We start from the raw sequence: 16,296 nt of genomic DNA, 5'->3' as shown, positions 1-16,296 counted from the left end.
GGGCTACCCTTTCCTACGAATATCTCCAACAATCTCGCGCGCGTCCCAAGCAACGCCAGACAACGCATTGCACCCGCAACGCAACACGACGACGGGCTCCCAGAGAGCCATAGGCGACCCGTCCTTGCTGTTGCTTGTTTTTATTCTGCTTCCTCGACACTTCGATACGATATTCGGTACCATATGACGCCTTTGTTCCTTCACTTTCACCGAGCTGCTGCTGCTGCTGCGCTGCCGCTTTTGTGGTGAATCCGAAAAAAAAAAGAGAATAGCCTTCCATCACTCCTTCACAGCCAACATAACAACAAAATTTCCCGACCCTCGATAGCATAAGAAGTAGTGCACCGGAAACAGCTTCTCTTCCCCTCTACGGACAGATAGGACCCTCCACACGCTCGCGCAATCGTCACCCGTCGACTCGATCACACTTTTGAGACAACGGCACAACTGCACAAGATACCGAACAGTGCTTCATACCCTCCGCAGTACAGGGTTCGAGCCTGGGGATCAGGACTGCACAATCCCGACACCCCGTTCGTTCTACCGTTTGCCTCGCGCGCGATTAACCTTATACAAGGAGGAACACTTTCCGCTCGCGCACCCGCTCCGAGAAAGCCCTTCTTCTCTTTCCCTTTCCCATCATGGCCAGCTCACCGCCGGCCTCCCCTGGGAATCATCTACCCCAAAGACCGCTGAGCGCAATGGTGCGACCATCACCACGGAGCAACAGCCGTCTGAGCATGACGAGCAAACATGGCGGTGGAAGCAAAGCCTCCGACGAAGACTCCCGGACGGCCGTCAAAGTTGGTAAGTGCGCAATTCCCATTTCCGGTGCCGTTCGTCGCTTGTCTGAGAATCGCGCGGCACCTCCCCTTTCATGCCGGTGTATCATCACACCACTAACCTCGTTCTCTTTCTACGTAGCTGTGCGTGTTCGACCGCCTCTGAAACCCACAGATCCAGGCTACGAATTAATTCCTCAACGATTTCAAAGATCAATGGCTCAGGTGACATCGAATACGAGCTTAGCGATCGACTCACCACAAGGAAGGAAACTATTCGTATTTGATCGCGTTTTTGGCTCCGATGTTGAACAAGAAGGCATTTGGGACTACTTGCAGGATTGCGTCGGCGCTTTCATCCAGGGCTACAATGTATCGCTGTTGGCGTATGGCCAGTCTGGCGCTGGAAAGTCGTACACGATGGGCACGTCAGGTCCTATCGATCAGGACGACCTCGAGGTGATGGGTTAGTTACACTGCGTTGTGTTACCGTGCTACTCGGTTATCTGCGAAGCTCTCCGGCTTCTACAATCTCACAAGCTGACAATGTTCTTCTAGGCGTTATTCCCCGAGCGGCGACGGCTTTGTTCGAAAAGCTCGACGGCCCGAAGAAACAAGCGAATCGTGGCTCCATGTCTCAGCTAAGAGCACCACATAGATACTCCGCCCAACCATCGTCGACCTCAGCAGCGGACAGGACATGGTCTTTAAAAGCGACATACCTCGAAATTTACAACGAGCAACTGCGCGATCTGCTTCTTCCGGACCACGTTCCACAACATGAGCGTGGCAACGTCACAATTCGTGAAGATGTCAAGGGCAACATCATCCTGACCGGCCTGCGACAGGTTGAAATTAACTCCGTGGAGGATCTCATGAATGCATTGAATTTCGGCTCGACCCTCCGACAGACAGATGCGACGGCCATTAACGCCAGGTCTTCCCGGTCCCACGCCGTGTTCAGTCTCAACTTGGTGCAGCGGAAGAGCGGCCTGCAGGGCTCAAATGGGGCCGACAAGCGTTTCTCCGTGCCCATCGAAGCTATGACGGGATCCGAGACCTGGGTTACCACAGACAGCAAGCTCCATTTCGTCGATCTGGCAGGTAGTGAGCGGCTGAAAAACACTGGCGCACAGGGCGAGCGTGCCAAGGAAGGTATTTCCATCAACGCTGGCCTGGCTGCGCTTGGAAAAGTCATTTCACAGCTTTCATCACGACAGGCCGGGTCGCACGTCTCTTATCGCGACTCTAAACTCACCCGTCTCCTCCAAGACTCGCTCGGTGGAAATGCCATCACGTACATGATTGCCTGCGTGACACCTGCCGAGTTCCATCTCAGCGAAACGTTAAACACCGTCCAATATGCACAGAGGGCCCGAGCCATCCAAAGTAAGCCACGGATTCAGCAGGTGGAGGAGGGTGACAAACAGGCCATCATTGATCGTCTGAAGGCGGAGGTTGCCTTCCTGCGCGAGCAAGTCCGCAGCGCGGAGCGAGGCGGGGGCGAGAGGCGCATCGCCTCCACGGGCGAGCGGTCTGAGCGACAAAATGAACGTGAAAGCGAACTGCAAAATCAGCTTCTGGACGTCCAAGAAAACTACACGACCCTGAGTCAACGTCACGCGAAGCTTATTGCTGAGATGGCCAAGGCCCGCGATAACGAAGCTGCCGAAAACAATCAACACGAGGAGTCCATGGGCGACACGGCCACAGAAAGACTAAATCGATCAAACTCGTTCGCTGCTGCAGTCGAACAAGTCGTGCTCGAGTACGAGAAGACCATTCAAACTCTTGAGCAATCGCTATCCAGCACGCGCGGCACACTCGCCAATACCGAGGCAAATCTGCTAGAAAAAGAGACCAAGTGCACGTACATTGAGACCATCAACACACAGCTACAGGCACGTTTACAAAAACTCATGGATAGGGAAGCGAGTACGGAAAATTACCTCCACGACCTGGAGAATAAGCTGGACGGCCACACCTCTGGGGAGGAAAAGAACACGACGATCATTGTGGAACTTCGCAAGGAGATCTCGCGGATCAGAGAGAATGAAGCCTCTTGCGAGGACTACATTTCTACCTTGGAGGAGCGACTCGCCGAGGCCGACCAGGATGCAGAGCTGATGCAGCGTGAGATTGATCGACTAGAGCAGGTGATTGAACGCCAGCGAAGTCTCGGAAAGCTGGACTCTCTGCTCCACGAGCTGGACCATATTCAGGGCGACAGCAAAGTTCCAGAGCCAACTGCCGAAGCATCGAACGGTGTTGCGCGCCAGATTGCTGACCACAGTCGTAGCCAGTCCCAGTCGCGTGTTATCCGCATGAGCCAGAATGATATCATTCCTGAGAATGCCGAAGAAGAAGCTGCGGCGGCAGCTGAGGCAACAGGTCCCGTTCAAAACGGCGATCACATTGAAAATGGCACCAATGTTGTGACACCTGATGCGAAGGAGAACCTTCAGGCTGATCTCAACGACTACCCCCCTCACAGCCCTGCTCAGTCCAAATTTGTGCACGACAAGCTGGAGAACGTCACCCAGGAGCTCATCGACTTGCGGGTAGAGCATGAGACCACGGTCAATGAATACGACCTTCTGCACTCCAAGTACGAGGAAGCCCTACGCACCTTGGCAGAGCTTCAGGACACCATCGACGAGTCTCGCCACCCCGAACGCAAGGTCCGAGACTCTATGATGTCTGTCACTTCTCCGAACCTCACCCGACCACCCTCGTTCTTCTCCGACGCCAGGTCGAGTGATCTTAAAGACGGCGGCCAATTTTCATCACGGTCGCTTTCATCAGAGCTTTCATCGGCGTTGGAGTCGCCTGCCACGATTGATCCGTCTGACGCCGAGACGGCAGTGACTGCAAAGCCCGAGTCGAGTTCCGAACATTTGTCAACGGAGGATCTCATGCACCAGGATCTCCTGGCGACGGAGGTTGAGAGGTTCAAGACTCTTGCTGCCGAGAAGGAAGATGCCGAGAAAGAGCTTGCCGAGAAGTACACACAGCTTGAACAGAAGCACCACGAAGCCCTTGATATGCTGGAGGAGCTCAAGACTGAAGTTGCCCAAGCAAAGGCATTGGAGGCGTCGTCACCACGAACTGGTCAACCCGTCATTCGCCGCAAATCCAGCCAAAATGTTATGATTATCGACCGCGCTCATCGATCTTTTGCGTCGCTCCGCAACATTGCCGCAGACAATTTCGAAGGCCAGCCTGATGTTATGCAAAACTTTGAGCTTAACCTCAACGCCGCTATGCATGAGCTGCATGCTCGCTCGGAGCGCATTCAGGAGCTCGAGGCTGACATTGCGTCCGCAAAGAAAGAGATGGAAACCAAGATGGCTCTAATTTCTGGGCTCACTCGCGAGCGATCTAGTTTGCAAGCGTCTCCGATGGACATGTCGATGATCTCCACCCTGAAGAACCAACTCGAGGCCAACGAGAAACAGATGGCAGAAATGAGAGAAACCCACGAAGCCACTGAGAAGAAGCTTATGGCCGAGCTCGAAACATTGCGCACTGCTGTGAGGGATGCTCCTGAAGGTACTACCGAGACCTTGGTTGCGACTGCCGCGGCCGGTGCCGTTGCCGACATCCCCATGGCATCGACCGAAGTCACCAACACCGAGTCAAGATCTTTGCAGACCACAGAGGAGAACGACAAGAAGATCATCGAACTACAAGCCGAACTCACGGCATGGGAGACGAAGCACCAGACTGCCCTCGACACCTTGCAAGAGACGGAGACAAAAATGAAGAAGACAATTGAAGAGCTCGAAACTGAAATTGTAGCGCTGAACACGCAGGCCTCTGCCCACTCCACTGCTCGGAGTGCTGAAGAAGTCAAGGAAATCGAGGAGAAGCACGAGACGCTGGTCAAGTCACTTCGCGACGAGATCGACGAGCACAAGGTTGCCATCACAACCAACTCTAGCAAGGTATCCGAACTGGAAGCAGCGCATGCTGCCACCAAGACGGAGCTGGAGGACGTTATCAGGGCCCGCAACTTGCATGAGACACAGGCTAAGACGCAGCAAAGTCTCATCACGAACCTGGAGAACCAGATTACGGCCCACGAGCAGGCCCTGAAGACGCATCAAGATGGTATGAAGCTGCTTCAGGAGAACCACGCAAAGGAGCTTGAGGAAATGAAGCAGATGGAGCAGAAGGGATACGAGGAGCAGGTCGCAGTCTTACTCAACGAGCATGCGGAAAATGTCAGAGCCCTCGAATGCGAGCTTAATGACGCCCGGGAAGATCTCATGAAGGTCGCCACCCAAGTTGCGTTCGCTCTTGGTCTGGATGTCAGCATCGAGAAGATCACAGAGCGTATCGACGACTTAATTGCCGACCAGAAGGCCTTGGGCGAGGAGCAGAAGAAGTCGAGCGCAGCTGAGAAGCAGGTTGCCGAGTTGTCGACCGTTAACGACAACCTGGTCAAGGAACTTGAGCAGGCCAAATCGACGCTGACCGATCTCCTTACTGCGGAGGGCGAGCCTCTGAAGAGCCCTGCTCCTCTCCCCGATCAGCTGTCTGCTATTCGTAAGAAGATTTCAGACCTGCAGAGCCGGAACAAGAAGAACTCTCGCCTTGTGGAGGAGCTCGAGGATCAGCTACAGAGCAACTTTGATCAGGTCCAAATGACCAACAACCGCCTGTCCACGCTGCAGACAGAGCGCAACTCACAGATTGAGGAAGCCCAGGCTGCCAAGTTCAAGGCCGAAAGTGAGCTTGATTCACTCAAGGCCGAATACGCGGCCCTCCAGGTATGTGCCATTCAAGTAGCTCGGTCTTTTTCAATTGCTAACGTAGTACAGGCCAAGATTGACGAAGCGTCGGCTTCTGGCCAAGTCCAAAGATCCAACTCGATTAGCTCGCCGCTGCGAAAGAGCGCCTCTGTTGCATCTCTGCCCTCTCCGCCGCCGGCCATCCCCTTGCCACCGCTGCCCGGCGCGTCGTCCGGCCCCAATGGCACGGTGCCAAGCACACCCACTCAAGCAGGTCGACCTGGCAGCAAAGACAACATGGGCTCCGCCAACCAAATCCAAGAAGACCAGGAGGCTCGCATCCGCACCATCGAGAAACATCTGCAGGCCGAGAAGCAACTCACCCAGACTCTGGAGGAGGCTCTCACCGATCTCGAGCGCCAGTCGAACAAGGTCAAGGCCGACAGCGATGCTTGGCGCAAGCGCTGCGTAGAGTTGGAGTCCGAGGTCAAGGAGCTCAAGGACCGTCCCGCGCCTACGCCGCAAGCCGACAACCGCTGGAGCTTGCATGCTGTTGAGGAGGAACGCAAGAAGCGCCAGGCTGCCGAGGCACAGCAGCGTCTTCTTGAAGAGCGCATGAATGCACTGTCCAAGAAGAAGAAGAAGGGTTCCCTCAACTGCTTCTAGTTGAGGCCTTGTTGCTGGAACCTCGCACCTCGGAGGGACCGAGTCCGATTGGATTGACCTGTCTCGCATCATCGACGTCGATTGGGCCGGGGTTTTGAAAAAAAAAATTTCGGCGTGCTAGGGCGTTCTCTTGATTTTCGATTTTGCCGTTTACACTACCCCTCGCGCCATATTGTATTTTGCGTTTGCGGCATTTTCCATGCTGGCCAAAGATGATTCCCCTTACGCATGGCGAAACCCAGAAAAATTGGGCAGGAGTTTCTCATACTGGTGGCTCGTACGTGCGTTATTCTTCTGGGAGGGTATTGATGATGGACCACTCCTTTTTTTTTTCAATACCACTACGCGACTTTGCTCATACGATATGCACCATCCATCCCTTCACTTCTCTTTGTTTCTATTCTAATTATTTCTCTTACATAACATTTGTTTTACGAATAGCAAGACCGACGTCGTGCACTAATGACGGCACGAGGGAAGGATGGTGGATGGGACGGTGATGGGTTGGAGGCGGACCGGTTTGCGTTTGGTGGCGGTCTCTTGAGGCGTTTGCGAGGCTGGGCTGGCTGCCTTTGGCTGCCTGGTTACTCAAAGGAGGTCTTGAGAGACGAGACGAGGGGGGTACTAGACACCTTGGCTATTGCTAGTTTGGTGCCCGCTGGAATGCCGTCGGTTGAATAAAAAGTGGTTTGGAAGTTCAGTATTTCACGTGTCTCGCCTCTTGCCGTGCCTCTGCCGTGCCTTTGCGTTGATGATTGTCAAGACAGGTTGCTGCCCTGTGACATTTTGGACTCTCCATGTCGAGACATCCCTCGGGTTCATCATCTTGACTGTGCCCCGCCTTCATTCTTCTTCAGAGGGGAGGACATCGGGAAACCAGCCGTAGGAACTAAAGTCGACCGTGAACTCGCCCATTGCCGTCCGCGAGACTTCGACGTCTTCGGCTTGGAGAGCTTCGGCTTGGTTTCGGGCGCCCGAGGGTTGGGAGCTAAGTGCGGGGATTTGATGTTAGCTGCGTGTGTGTACGTGAGTGTGAGTGCGAGTGTGAATATGGAGGTGTAGGAGTGGGTGGGTGAGGTGGATGTACCGTGGCGAAATGGTTCCTTTGGCGTTGATGACGCGCTGCCATGGGACGTTTTCGTTGTTGAAGCGGGATGTTGGGTCTGTGGGGAGGTGTTTGAGGCAGATGCCTACTTGACGGGGGCGTTCGGCTTTGGGGGGTTGTTAGCTGGTGGATGTTCATCGTGAATGTCATATATGATGCGTGTAATCGTGAGAGGGGTGAGATTTGATGAGATGAGATTCCGGGGATGAATGAGAGGGATGGGGTGGAGGGGCGGAGTGAGGAAGGGACTCACGGGTTCCGACGAGCCTGGCGATGTGGCCGTAGGTTGTTACTTTGCCGACGGGGATCTCTTGGACTGCGGTGTAGACTGCGTGGAAGAATGCTTCCGCCTCTTCTGTGCGAGCCATGGTTTTGAAAGATTGCTGACGGATTGTGGAGATCGGGGGGTTGATGTTGAGAATCGGGGTGGTGGTAGTGAGCGAGGGCGATGAGTTGGTGAAGATTGGTTGGTGTTGTGCTGGACGTGAAGTTACTACTAACAATTACGATGGGTTAGTGTAGGGATGTCTTGGTGTGATTGGCTAGAAGATGCTTGCCTCGGACTCTGCTTTCCGAGCGCTTCTCGGATTTGCAACTTCATCGCGCGTCAGACGATACCAAGAAAAGTCAACAGCGAATTCTCAGATTTGATTTCGAAGCTATGGTCACCTGATTTTTTGCTTAAACTGTTTTACGTGGTGTCAATACCTCCCAAAGACACCAAAGACGATACTTTGGTAAGTCCTCGCGCATATTATGGACCAATTACATGATCCACCGCGACGCACCAAGACAAGCCATCGCAGCAGATTATCCTGCCGTCTTTCAGCTCAGGTAAGCCCGATTCTATCTGACCCCTCTTTTCAAATGCTCCATGCCGTGTCGTTCAATAAGAGTCCAGAGCCCATATCAGTGGACTTTGCCGGCAACAACTCGAGATAAACGCTGTTCAAACTTATCCGAGCGACATCTCGATTCCCCGTCTTTGCCAGGAAGTCCACAGTCCTTCCCATGATTCTGTATCTAGCCCCCAAAGAACTCCGAAAACCCCGGGCCAAGGTCACGTAGCAGACTGCAAAATAGTATGTCCGATCAAGCAGGCTTCAGCCTACAAGCTGACGTTGTGGCTACGGCCTCGATGGGACATGTCTTGACCGGCCGATTACTCATATCATTCTGTTCTTTCAAAAGCCCTCAGCATTGGATGGGGCCACTCGCCACCAGTAGCGGACCTGGCTCGGACAGTTGCTGGAACGAATGCCATAATTCTAATGGGTACGCTTGCGACGGGATGCCAGGCCTTTGCTGCTGCTCAATGCTTGTCCGAGGTCATGGCGATCCATGGGCTGGAGGCCGATACGCTGCCGAGTGTCGATGTACTCAAGGGATTAGTTGGCTATTTGGCTCCTTTCACCCAAGGTCTGGGCTTTTCAAAGGTTCTCCAGCATATCACGAATCTTGCAGAGAGAGTGATTAGGCACGATGGCAAAGAGTTTCCACGCGAAGGAGAATCTAGCAGAACTGCACGTCTGCTCATGCAACTAAAAGATGTGGGGGGTGCGGCATCTCTGGCCGGGGCTATCAAGCAGCTCATTCACACATCCCAGAGAAACCAAAGAGATTATATGGCGCTCAAGACGCGCGGATCATGGCTTCCAGCTTTTGCAAGCCATATTCTCGGGATGTCTGTTGAAGTTCGCCTCAACCGAAAAGTTGTTTGGGCGAGCGGCGGCGACCATGGACATTGTCTCTTCCAGCTTGATGACGAACCTTCTGTTCAATCTGCGCTTTACCCATTCTCAAATACCGGCGGACTGAGGGTGCAAAAGGGTCACGAAGAGAAGATCCAAAACCCTCTGATGCTCGATTATCTGCTTGGAGAAGCTCTCGAGGCGCAAATCCTCCGACGACCAGAGATCGATCAGAATACTGCGGCTTCCATTCGAAGAACAATCCGAACCCTTTCCTACTTCCTAATGGAAAGGATGAGGATCCAGCTTCATTCGGACTCTTTTCTGTTCAACAGCTCTCAGTTTCATTCTGTTAATGATCGTTTTCAGGGTGCGAGAGCATTGGAGGAGGTCCTGATCTCGATGAATATCGGCGCTGGCCAACAAACCGTACCACAAAGGCCAAAATACAGTCTCGAGCTTGGGTCTCCACCAAGTATACAGCAAGCCAGGATAGAATACCAAGGACTCAGGTTCCTTCCCGTCGAGGATCTGATCATTTTGGTCAATAGCTGTCATGTTCATCAAGATCGCTTCAGTTGGAAGAAAGAATTCGACTGGGAAGAGGGCATGCATTCTCGCCCTTGCCTCTGCAGGACAGTCGGGAGAATGATCCACTGCTTTGCGATCACGGCTCTAGCACTCATGTTTTGCAAATTTAACGCCTCCGAGGTCAGAGTACAGGAAAGAGTGATCGCAGGCGATACTATGACGTTCTGGAGCCAAAACCTCATCATGGTCGACGATACAAATCTATTCGACGCCGTGCATAGAACGGCAACACACAGAGATTTGTTCGATCATCTTGGGGAACTTATCTGTTGTGACTACGAATTTGAATGGCTAGGAAAAGCCGGTGCGCCTGCCAGGATAGGAGAGTCCTACTCCATCCTTGGGATTTCGGGAAGAGAATTCACCATAAACTACGCATGCATAATGGAAAAGGAGTGCTTTGACGAATGTGGGAGGTTGTTCCGCATTCAATCTGGTCGGGCGTCTATGGCTGGAAGTTTCCGCAACGTCATCATGGAAGAGCCAATGCCCCTCCGTGGCGACATCTGGCAGTGGACGCGCCCTGTCTTGGACAAAACCATTGGTCTCGTCGACGAGATCGCGGAGCCTGTCTCGTTGGCCGGACAGACCCTGTTGGATCCGTGCTAAAGACCCCCGGATAGCGGTATTGCCATGGATGTGGGTGTCCATGAGCAAATGGTTTCTATCCGACTGAACTTGATCGGAAAAACATCGAGACCAGTAGCGGCATCATTCCAACTTTGCATTTCTCAGCTCTTCTACCGCTGGGCTATTCCTAAATGCAATCACCAGAAAGACGCTTCGTATACTGTGGAAAACGATCAGGATATAGTGCTCAATGGTTTCCATATTGCGTCTCTCTGCCAACGAGATGCCACACAAGTGGTGATATTCGCTTTACGTGGAAACAAACTCGAGCAACTCCTTGTTTGCGGGTTAATGCTCGACGAAGTGGCTAGGTGGGCGAGGGGCATCGACAAGAGTGCAACAGCTAACCTTGGTGTCCTTCAAAGTTCAGCTTGCCTGACTTGCTGCGTCCGCCTGGCTCGACAAGACGGGTATCTTCCATGCGTTGTGATGGGCGGTTGAGCATGAGATCGTGCTTTCTCTTATGCCTGTGGTATCACTTAATTATCATGAAGTTGTTTTCGCAGAAAGACGAGAAGGCTTCCTTCATACTACAAAATTGTCCAAGACCATCTATCGAGCAAATTTGGCTGGTAACGTGTCATAGACGCGTGCGTGACGACAGTGACCGATCTTCTTATCATTGACCGCCGGAAGGAGGTCCATTGCTGGGTGGTAAGCTTTCTACTTCATGTGATGGGACTGCAGTATTCTATGGCAATGCGCAGCAGACTTAGAGAAAATGACAGATCCATGTAGAGCGTACATGTAGATTTGACAAGCCATATTCCCGGATCCCGAGGTGGCTATTGCCGCGTCACCATGTCGTGCAAACTTCGGTTTCGGTGCAGAATACCCCGTCGACGGACCCGTCGTGACTACTTGAACCACTCAAATGCCCTCAGAGACCTCCGACGTCGCATTGCCGACGCCGGACTTGGCCCGATGCCCCGCGTTTCCAACTTGACTTCTCCCCGGATCCACATCCCTGGGGGCGGGGGCGGTACGACTCGGATACTGGGTACGAGAAATCGTTGAAGAAAGCCGAAACGTCCTCTTCCAATACCCCATTTCGCTGGCCTGTTCAACTACACAACTCCGAGTCTCAGACTTATCTCGCTCATCAAAGTCCACCGGAAGTTTCAATCATGGAATCCTTCATAAAGTCAAGGGAAACACGACCTCAACTCCTCCAAAGCCTCCTCGCAGCTCTCCCTCCACTTGACAAGTCCCTTGAGGAGTTCCGCGACGTCGCGACTCTCCCCGATGGCTACAAAATTGATCTCCAAGTCGTCCGCCCGCGCGGCGTAGACGAGTCAAACGCGGACCGGCCTCTCATCCTCCTCTGGCCAGGTGGCGGTTTCATCGTTGCCGGCGTCGAGCCGACGACCCGCCCCGCGCGGGAATTCGCGCTCGAGTTCGGCGCTGTGGTGGTCAACGCGACTTACCGTCTCGCGCCTGAGAACAAGTTTCCCAGGTCCGTCAAGGACGGATGGGAGACGGCAGTCTGGCTATCGAAGAATGCTAGTCGATTCGGCGCGGATATTAGCAAAGGCTTTGTCGTTGGCGGGTGGTCTGCTGGCGCGAACATTGCTTCGGTTGTCAGCCAGAGGTCTGGTGTCGAGGGACTGGGGATTACCGGCACGCTTCTGGGCATCCCGTTCTTACTTGTCGAGGAGATTGTACCGGACAAGTACGCCAAGGAGTGGGTTTCCCGCGAGACCAACGCTGAATGGAGCCCGACCTTCACTACCGCTGTCATCAACGATGTGTCGAAGGCGTTGCAGGCGGAGATCAAGTCGCCATGGTATTCGCCGTTCAACGACCCTGAGGCCATCCCAAAATCACCCAAGGCTTATATACAGGTTGGCGATCGAGACCCACTGAGGGATGATGGGTTGATTTACGCAAAGATTTTGAAGGATAATGGGGTTGAGTCGAGAGTTGATAGCTATCCCGACTGGGGGCATCAGGGCTGGACTATCTTTGCTCCTCATGACCAACCTGCGGAGCTGGGACCGAATACGATGAAGGGGATGCGGTGGCTGTTGGGGAAGGAGTAAACTCTGACTCAAAGAAGCGAAGTCACAGGCCACTGTAGAAAGTTATCGTAAGACTTTGGGACTGATAGAACGTGTGCAGGGCAAAAAAGGTGAAGGTAATTGGATGTGGGCCCAAAGGCCTCGGGATGTTGATGCACCCAGCTCTTTCATGACAGATTCAGCTAAGCGTAATCTTTGCGATGGATTGGTGTTATGATTTTAATAATTCAATCCATCTCAGCTTTCTGATGAAATTCTGAACATCTTCTACCTCAATGAATTTGAGAGGACACCGTATGGTCATTTTGAGTTCCATGAGGCCAGCACAACCAAGTGGGCGCCGTTTATCTTTGGCATCGCAACTGCAAGTCGAAGTGTTTTCTGCTTCAATTTAAGTATTGTTACAAAATGATACCCGCTTCTCTAAACTTCTTAAATGCCTCCAGCCAGCCCTCAATCGGATCTCTCTCTTCGACGAATCCCACAGACCTCAGCCTCTGCAAGCTAAGCTGTCGGTCAAAGGACAGCCAGTAACCGACACTATCAAGCTGGACACTTCCACCCCCAACGCCAGCAGTGACAGCCCTGCCACAGCCCTGTTCTCCGAATATCTGCTTATGTTTCTTGACGTACTCCCCGGGCTTCTCTGGATTGTCGTTCTCCCTCGGCCCAACGCCAACCAATCCGAACCAATCAGCGATCGATGGCCAGAGGTCACTAAACGTGGTAGGCTGCTCTCTATCGGCCATGTTAATGACCTTTCCGCCGCACTTGCCCCCATGAAGTGAGGCGTGGATGGCGATGCGACCGAGAGTCCGAGAAGAGACGGGAGTGCAAAGGCTGGTGTACCCCACCTGGTTTCCAGGGAACGGAACTTCAACATTGGACCTGGAGTTCTTGCTCACACCGTGGTTGCAGGCGTAAAGGGACAGGTACTGCGCCCAGTGGAGTGCTAACGAGAAACCAGATCCATTTGGGGAGAATCCGACTACTGCGTCTGGGCATACTTCTGACCAGGTCCAGGGTTTGCCGTCGCTTGCCTTTGCGAGGATCTTACGCCACCAGGGGTAGGCAACGGTCTTTGCGTAGTCTTGGGGGAGGTTGTCGGCCATTGATTCCTCCAAGGGGGGCTTGAAGGTTCCGCCAGGTGTGTAGATCCCATAGCCCTGCGTGATGGCTGTCAGCCTAGAGACTTAACATGATTGGCGATGGGGAACACTTACTCGGGTCCCGCCAGAGTAGACGAATGCTTTGATTTTCGTCGACAACGTGGTTACTGCATCAACAACCGTCTGCATCATGCCACAGTTGGTTTTGCACTCGGCAACATCGTCCCCATCGCCCTGATTGAAGACTGTAACAGGGATCGAAAGTTTAGTAGCGCCTTCCACTCGAGGACAATTCATGACAGGGAACGGTTCTCACCGAAATAGAAAACATGGGTGATGCCCTCGATTCCATCGACTTTGCCCTTGAGCTGCGAAGTCAGGTCTTCCAGCGTCCCAGTAAGATTGACACCAGAAGCAATTTGTAATCTGGGTCTAGTGGGTGACACAGGTGGCCAGAAAGAGTCGGATTCTGATAGCGGTCGGTTCATCACAGCCGTGACATTCTCAAAGGAGCCCTCGGAGGGGTAGTTGCAGAGCAGCTGCTCGACAGTCGCCCAGCCGAGCAGGCCAGAAGCGCCAAAGACGATGGCGTGGTTTGATTCTGACATTCTCCAAATGTTGTGGTTGTCAGTTGCATAGAGAATTGGAAGTCGAATGAAAGAGGACGTCCAAGGTAGAACAAGGAAGAGCTCGATATATACTGTACGTGTAGTGCTTAAAAGCGGCATCAAATTCCTTGGACTGGCAGGAGCGATCGATGCACGTGCCTGCCTAGATCATTCAGGGTCAAAGCCAATTTACTAGTACGTTAACGACCAATGAGAGTCGCGCGTTATACTGAGCCATGATGATTCATAGTGAGTTTTCAGAGTAGCTAGAAATTAGTTATATCTAGTGTGCAGGCCGTCGGGCGTTGCAAGATCCGTTTTATAAATTTTGTGCAATCCGTGGGACCGGGGAGCACGGCAACACTTCAATCTCCATCAATATCATGACGATCGAGGCGGAACCTTGTCTAGATACGTTCATCCAGCTCGTCAGACATTGAAGAACCAGATCGACTCCATCCGCCTGCCCGCTCGACTTTTCAATACGAGGCGAGGTTGAATAGCTAGGCGACAAAATCACCGAAATGAAGTCTGATCATTTCATGGGTCGATACAGCGGCCAAGGTAAGTAAGTGACTTCAATTGGGTATCGTAATCGCATTCATGTTCAATACCGCGCTAAGCATATCTCTCAAGTCCCATTCCGACTCAGAGCAAATCCACATTTCAAAGCTGGGTTCAGGTAGGATGCATTAGGTCTGTAGAATCCGGGTGATTTGAACATCGGTCCTCTCTCCCACTCTCTCCCTCTCCTTGCCTCCATCTTCCCCATCAACTCCCTCATCAACCCCCCCAGCACCACATCGAGACGACTTCTCTCACGGCATGGCCACCCAGATTCCACTCATGAAGAACAACGCACCGGCACAGACAAAGATGATGTGTGTAGAGGTATCAAGCGGCTCAGCAGGCGGGATGTTTGAAAACTGCAACACGGTGCGGATCGAGAAGTTGTTCGCAGCCTCCTGGATCGCCAGCGCCGTCAGGTTCCCGCAGGCCTCGTTCAGCGCGCGGTCCATGATGGCGGTCGGCAGCTTGAGGATGGCGGTGTCGAGGACCTCGGCGTTGAACTGGTTCCCGTTGGGCGAGGCCTCGAAGAAGGTGGCGCGGTAGGTGCTGTTTGCGCCGACGGTGGAGAGGTTGGCGATGCGGGAGTACTCGCCGCACGACATGATGGTCGACTGGGCGGGCGTCGTGGGGTTTGTCTGGCGGACGACGACGGCGGGGCCCGGGGCTGGAACCTCGATTGCTTTGCCGAAGGTGGAGGTGCTCATGAGGGAGACCGCCAGGAAGAGGTTGGTGAAGATTGAGTGCTGCATCTTGGCTTGCGGTGACACTTTTTTCGCTTTGATGTCGAGCTTAAACGAGAGGCGAGATGGGAGAATAGATGATGTTGTATTATGAAAGGTAAGCAAGGGTGTTGTCGAGAGAGCTTCAAGTTTAACTGAAAAGACTGCGACAGAAACCAGCCGATAAAGTTCAATGACAACCCAAAAGTTTAAAAGTGGCCGGCCACTGAGAAGTGAAGGAATACAACCCCAAAAGAAAAGAAGAGAGAGAAAAAAGAAGGATGACTCGGTCCAAAATGAGGGGAGAGTGGCAGCAGGCAACTGAAAAGAGAGGGATCCAGGAAGTCTGTGTCGTTATATGTGCCATAATTGACATAGAGGGGAGCAGTGGGAGGGGGGACACTCGGTAGGAGGGTGTTCTTGTCAGTGCAAGGGGCTGGAGCGTCTGAGACGAGATGACACATTTGGGATCTCAGATCAGACGGTCTGGTGTCTTGGGTGAAAGCCACGCCAGAGACTTGGGACGCCGCGGCTAGCTTATTTCTTCGTATATGATTGAGCACGTTCAAAGCCGTTGAATCCTTTTGCGAAATTCTTCTCTCTTTTGCAAAACTTGAGTTCGAGAACAGAGAGTTTCCATAGTCTCCAGTCTACAATGCGACCATCGAGAGAATAAGCTCAGCAAACGGGGCCATACTAAGAGTCCATGATCGCCAAGCAGGGTGTCTCACAATTCTCCTTCCCCAAGCACAGACCAATCAACCACAACAGAAGATTGTGGACGATGTGGTCCGGCTGTGGCCCCCTCCTGTTTGATCCTCCCTCTGGCACGACGGTCCATGTTTTTGGTCGCCACCAGCATGACGGCCCCGAGGCATCGAGCCAGTCAGACGTGAATTGGGCCTGATGAGCCGAGAAACCGACCACTGTCGTCCTACCAGGTATTTGCCTGGTCTAACGTCCGGCGTCATAAGACCCAGAACGACACTGATTGGAACTTGGCTTTGGCAGGTTTACTAGGGTGGCTAGGGCCACAGCTAATCGGGGGCTGCTTCACTGAATGAAAAC

The 16,296-nt window shown here is 53.0% G+C and overlaps 5 protein-coding genes across 5 annotated transcripts; 2 read left to right on the top strand and 3 right to left on the bottom strand.

The window, feature by feature from the left end:
• Window positions 1-641: 641 nt before the first annotated feature.
• Window positions 642-6,184, top strand: N0V96_001419 (uncharacterized protein; the record flags this gene model as incomplete). The annotated part of the gene is made up of 4 exons (XM_065756227.1): window positions 642-807; window positions 925-1,248; window positions 1,341-5,557; window positions 5,609-6,184. The coding sequence occupies 4 exons, from the start codon at window positions 642-644 to the stop codon at window positions 6,182-6,184; spliced, it is 5,283 nt and encodes a 1,760-aa protein (XP_065615467.1).
• An 843-nt stretch (window positions 6,185-7,027) lies between these two features.
• Window positions 7,028-7,657, bottom strand: atl1 (Alkyltransferase-like protein 1; the record flags this gene model as incomplete). Its single annotated transcript, XM_053191943.1, has 3 exons — window positions 7,028-7,172; window positions 7,272-7,395; window positions 7,543-7,657. The coding sequence occupies 3 exons, from the start codon at window positions 7,655-7,657 to the stop codon at window positions 7,028-7,030; spliced, it is 384 nt and encodes a 127-aa protein (XP_053050551.1).
• Window positions 7,658-11,002: 3,345 nt separating this feature from the next.
• On the top strand, window positions 11,003-12,243 carry N0V96_001417 (uncharacterized protein; the record flags this gene model as incomplete). Its single annotated transcript, XM_053191944.2, has 2 exons — window positions 11,003-11,007; window positions 11,379-12,243. 2 exons carry the CDS (start codon window positions 11,003-11,005, stop codon window positions 12,241-12,243), a joined length of 870 nt encoding a protein of 289 aa, XP_053050552.2.
• Window positions 12,244-12,623: 380 nt separating this feature from the next.
• On the bottom strand, window positions 12,624-13,939 carry N0V96_001416 (uncharacterized protein; the record flags this gene model as incomplete). Its single annotated transcript, XM_053191945.1, has 3 exons — window positions 12,624-13,388; window positions 13,446-13,576; window positions 13,648-13,939. 3 exons carry the CDS (start codon window positions 13,937-13,939, stop codon window positions 12,624-12,626), a joined length of 1,188 nt encoding a protein of 395 aa, XP_053050553.1.
• An 818-nt stretch (window positions 13,940-14,757) lies between these two features.
• On the bottom strand, window positions 14,758-15,258 carry N0V96_001415 (uncharacterized protein; the record flags this gene model as incomplete). The annotated part of the gene is made up of 1 exon (XM_053191946.1): window positions 14,758-15,258. One exon carries the CDS (start codon window positions 15,256-15,258, stop codon window positions 14,758-14,760), a length of 501 nt encoding a protein of 166 aa, XP_053050554.1.
• Between the last annotated feature and the right edge of the window lie 1,038 nt (window positions 15,259-16,296).

This window comes from Colletotrichum fioriniae, assembly GCF_027942845.1.
Source record: "Colletotrichum fioriniae strain IMI 355084 chromosome Unknown scaffold_1, whole genome shotgun sequence".
NCBI classification, from domain to species: domain Eukaryota; kingdom Fungi; phylum Ascomycota; class Sordariomycetes; order Glomerellales; family Glomerellaceae; genus Colletotrichum; species Colletotrichum fioriniae.
The sequence above is the reverse complement of the archived record's forward strand: the minus strand, read 5'-3'. Positions and strand labels throughout refer to the sequence as shown.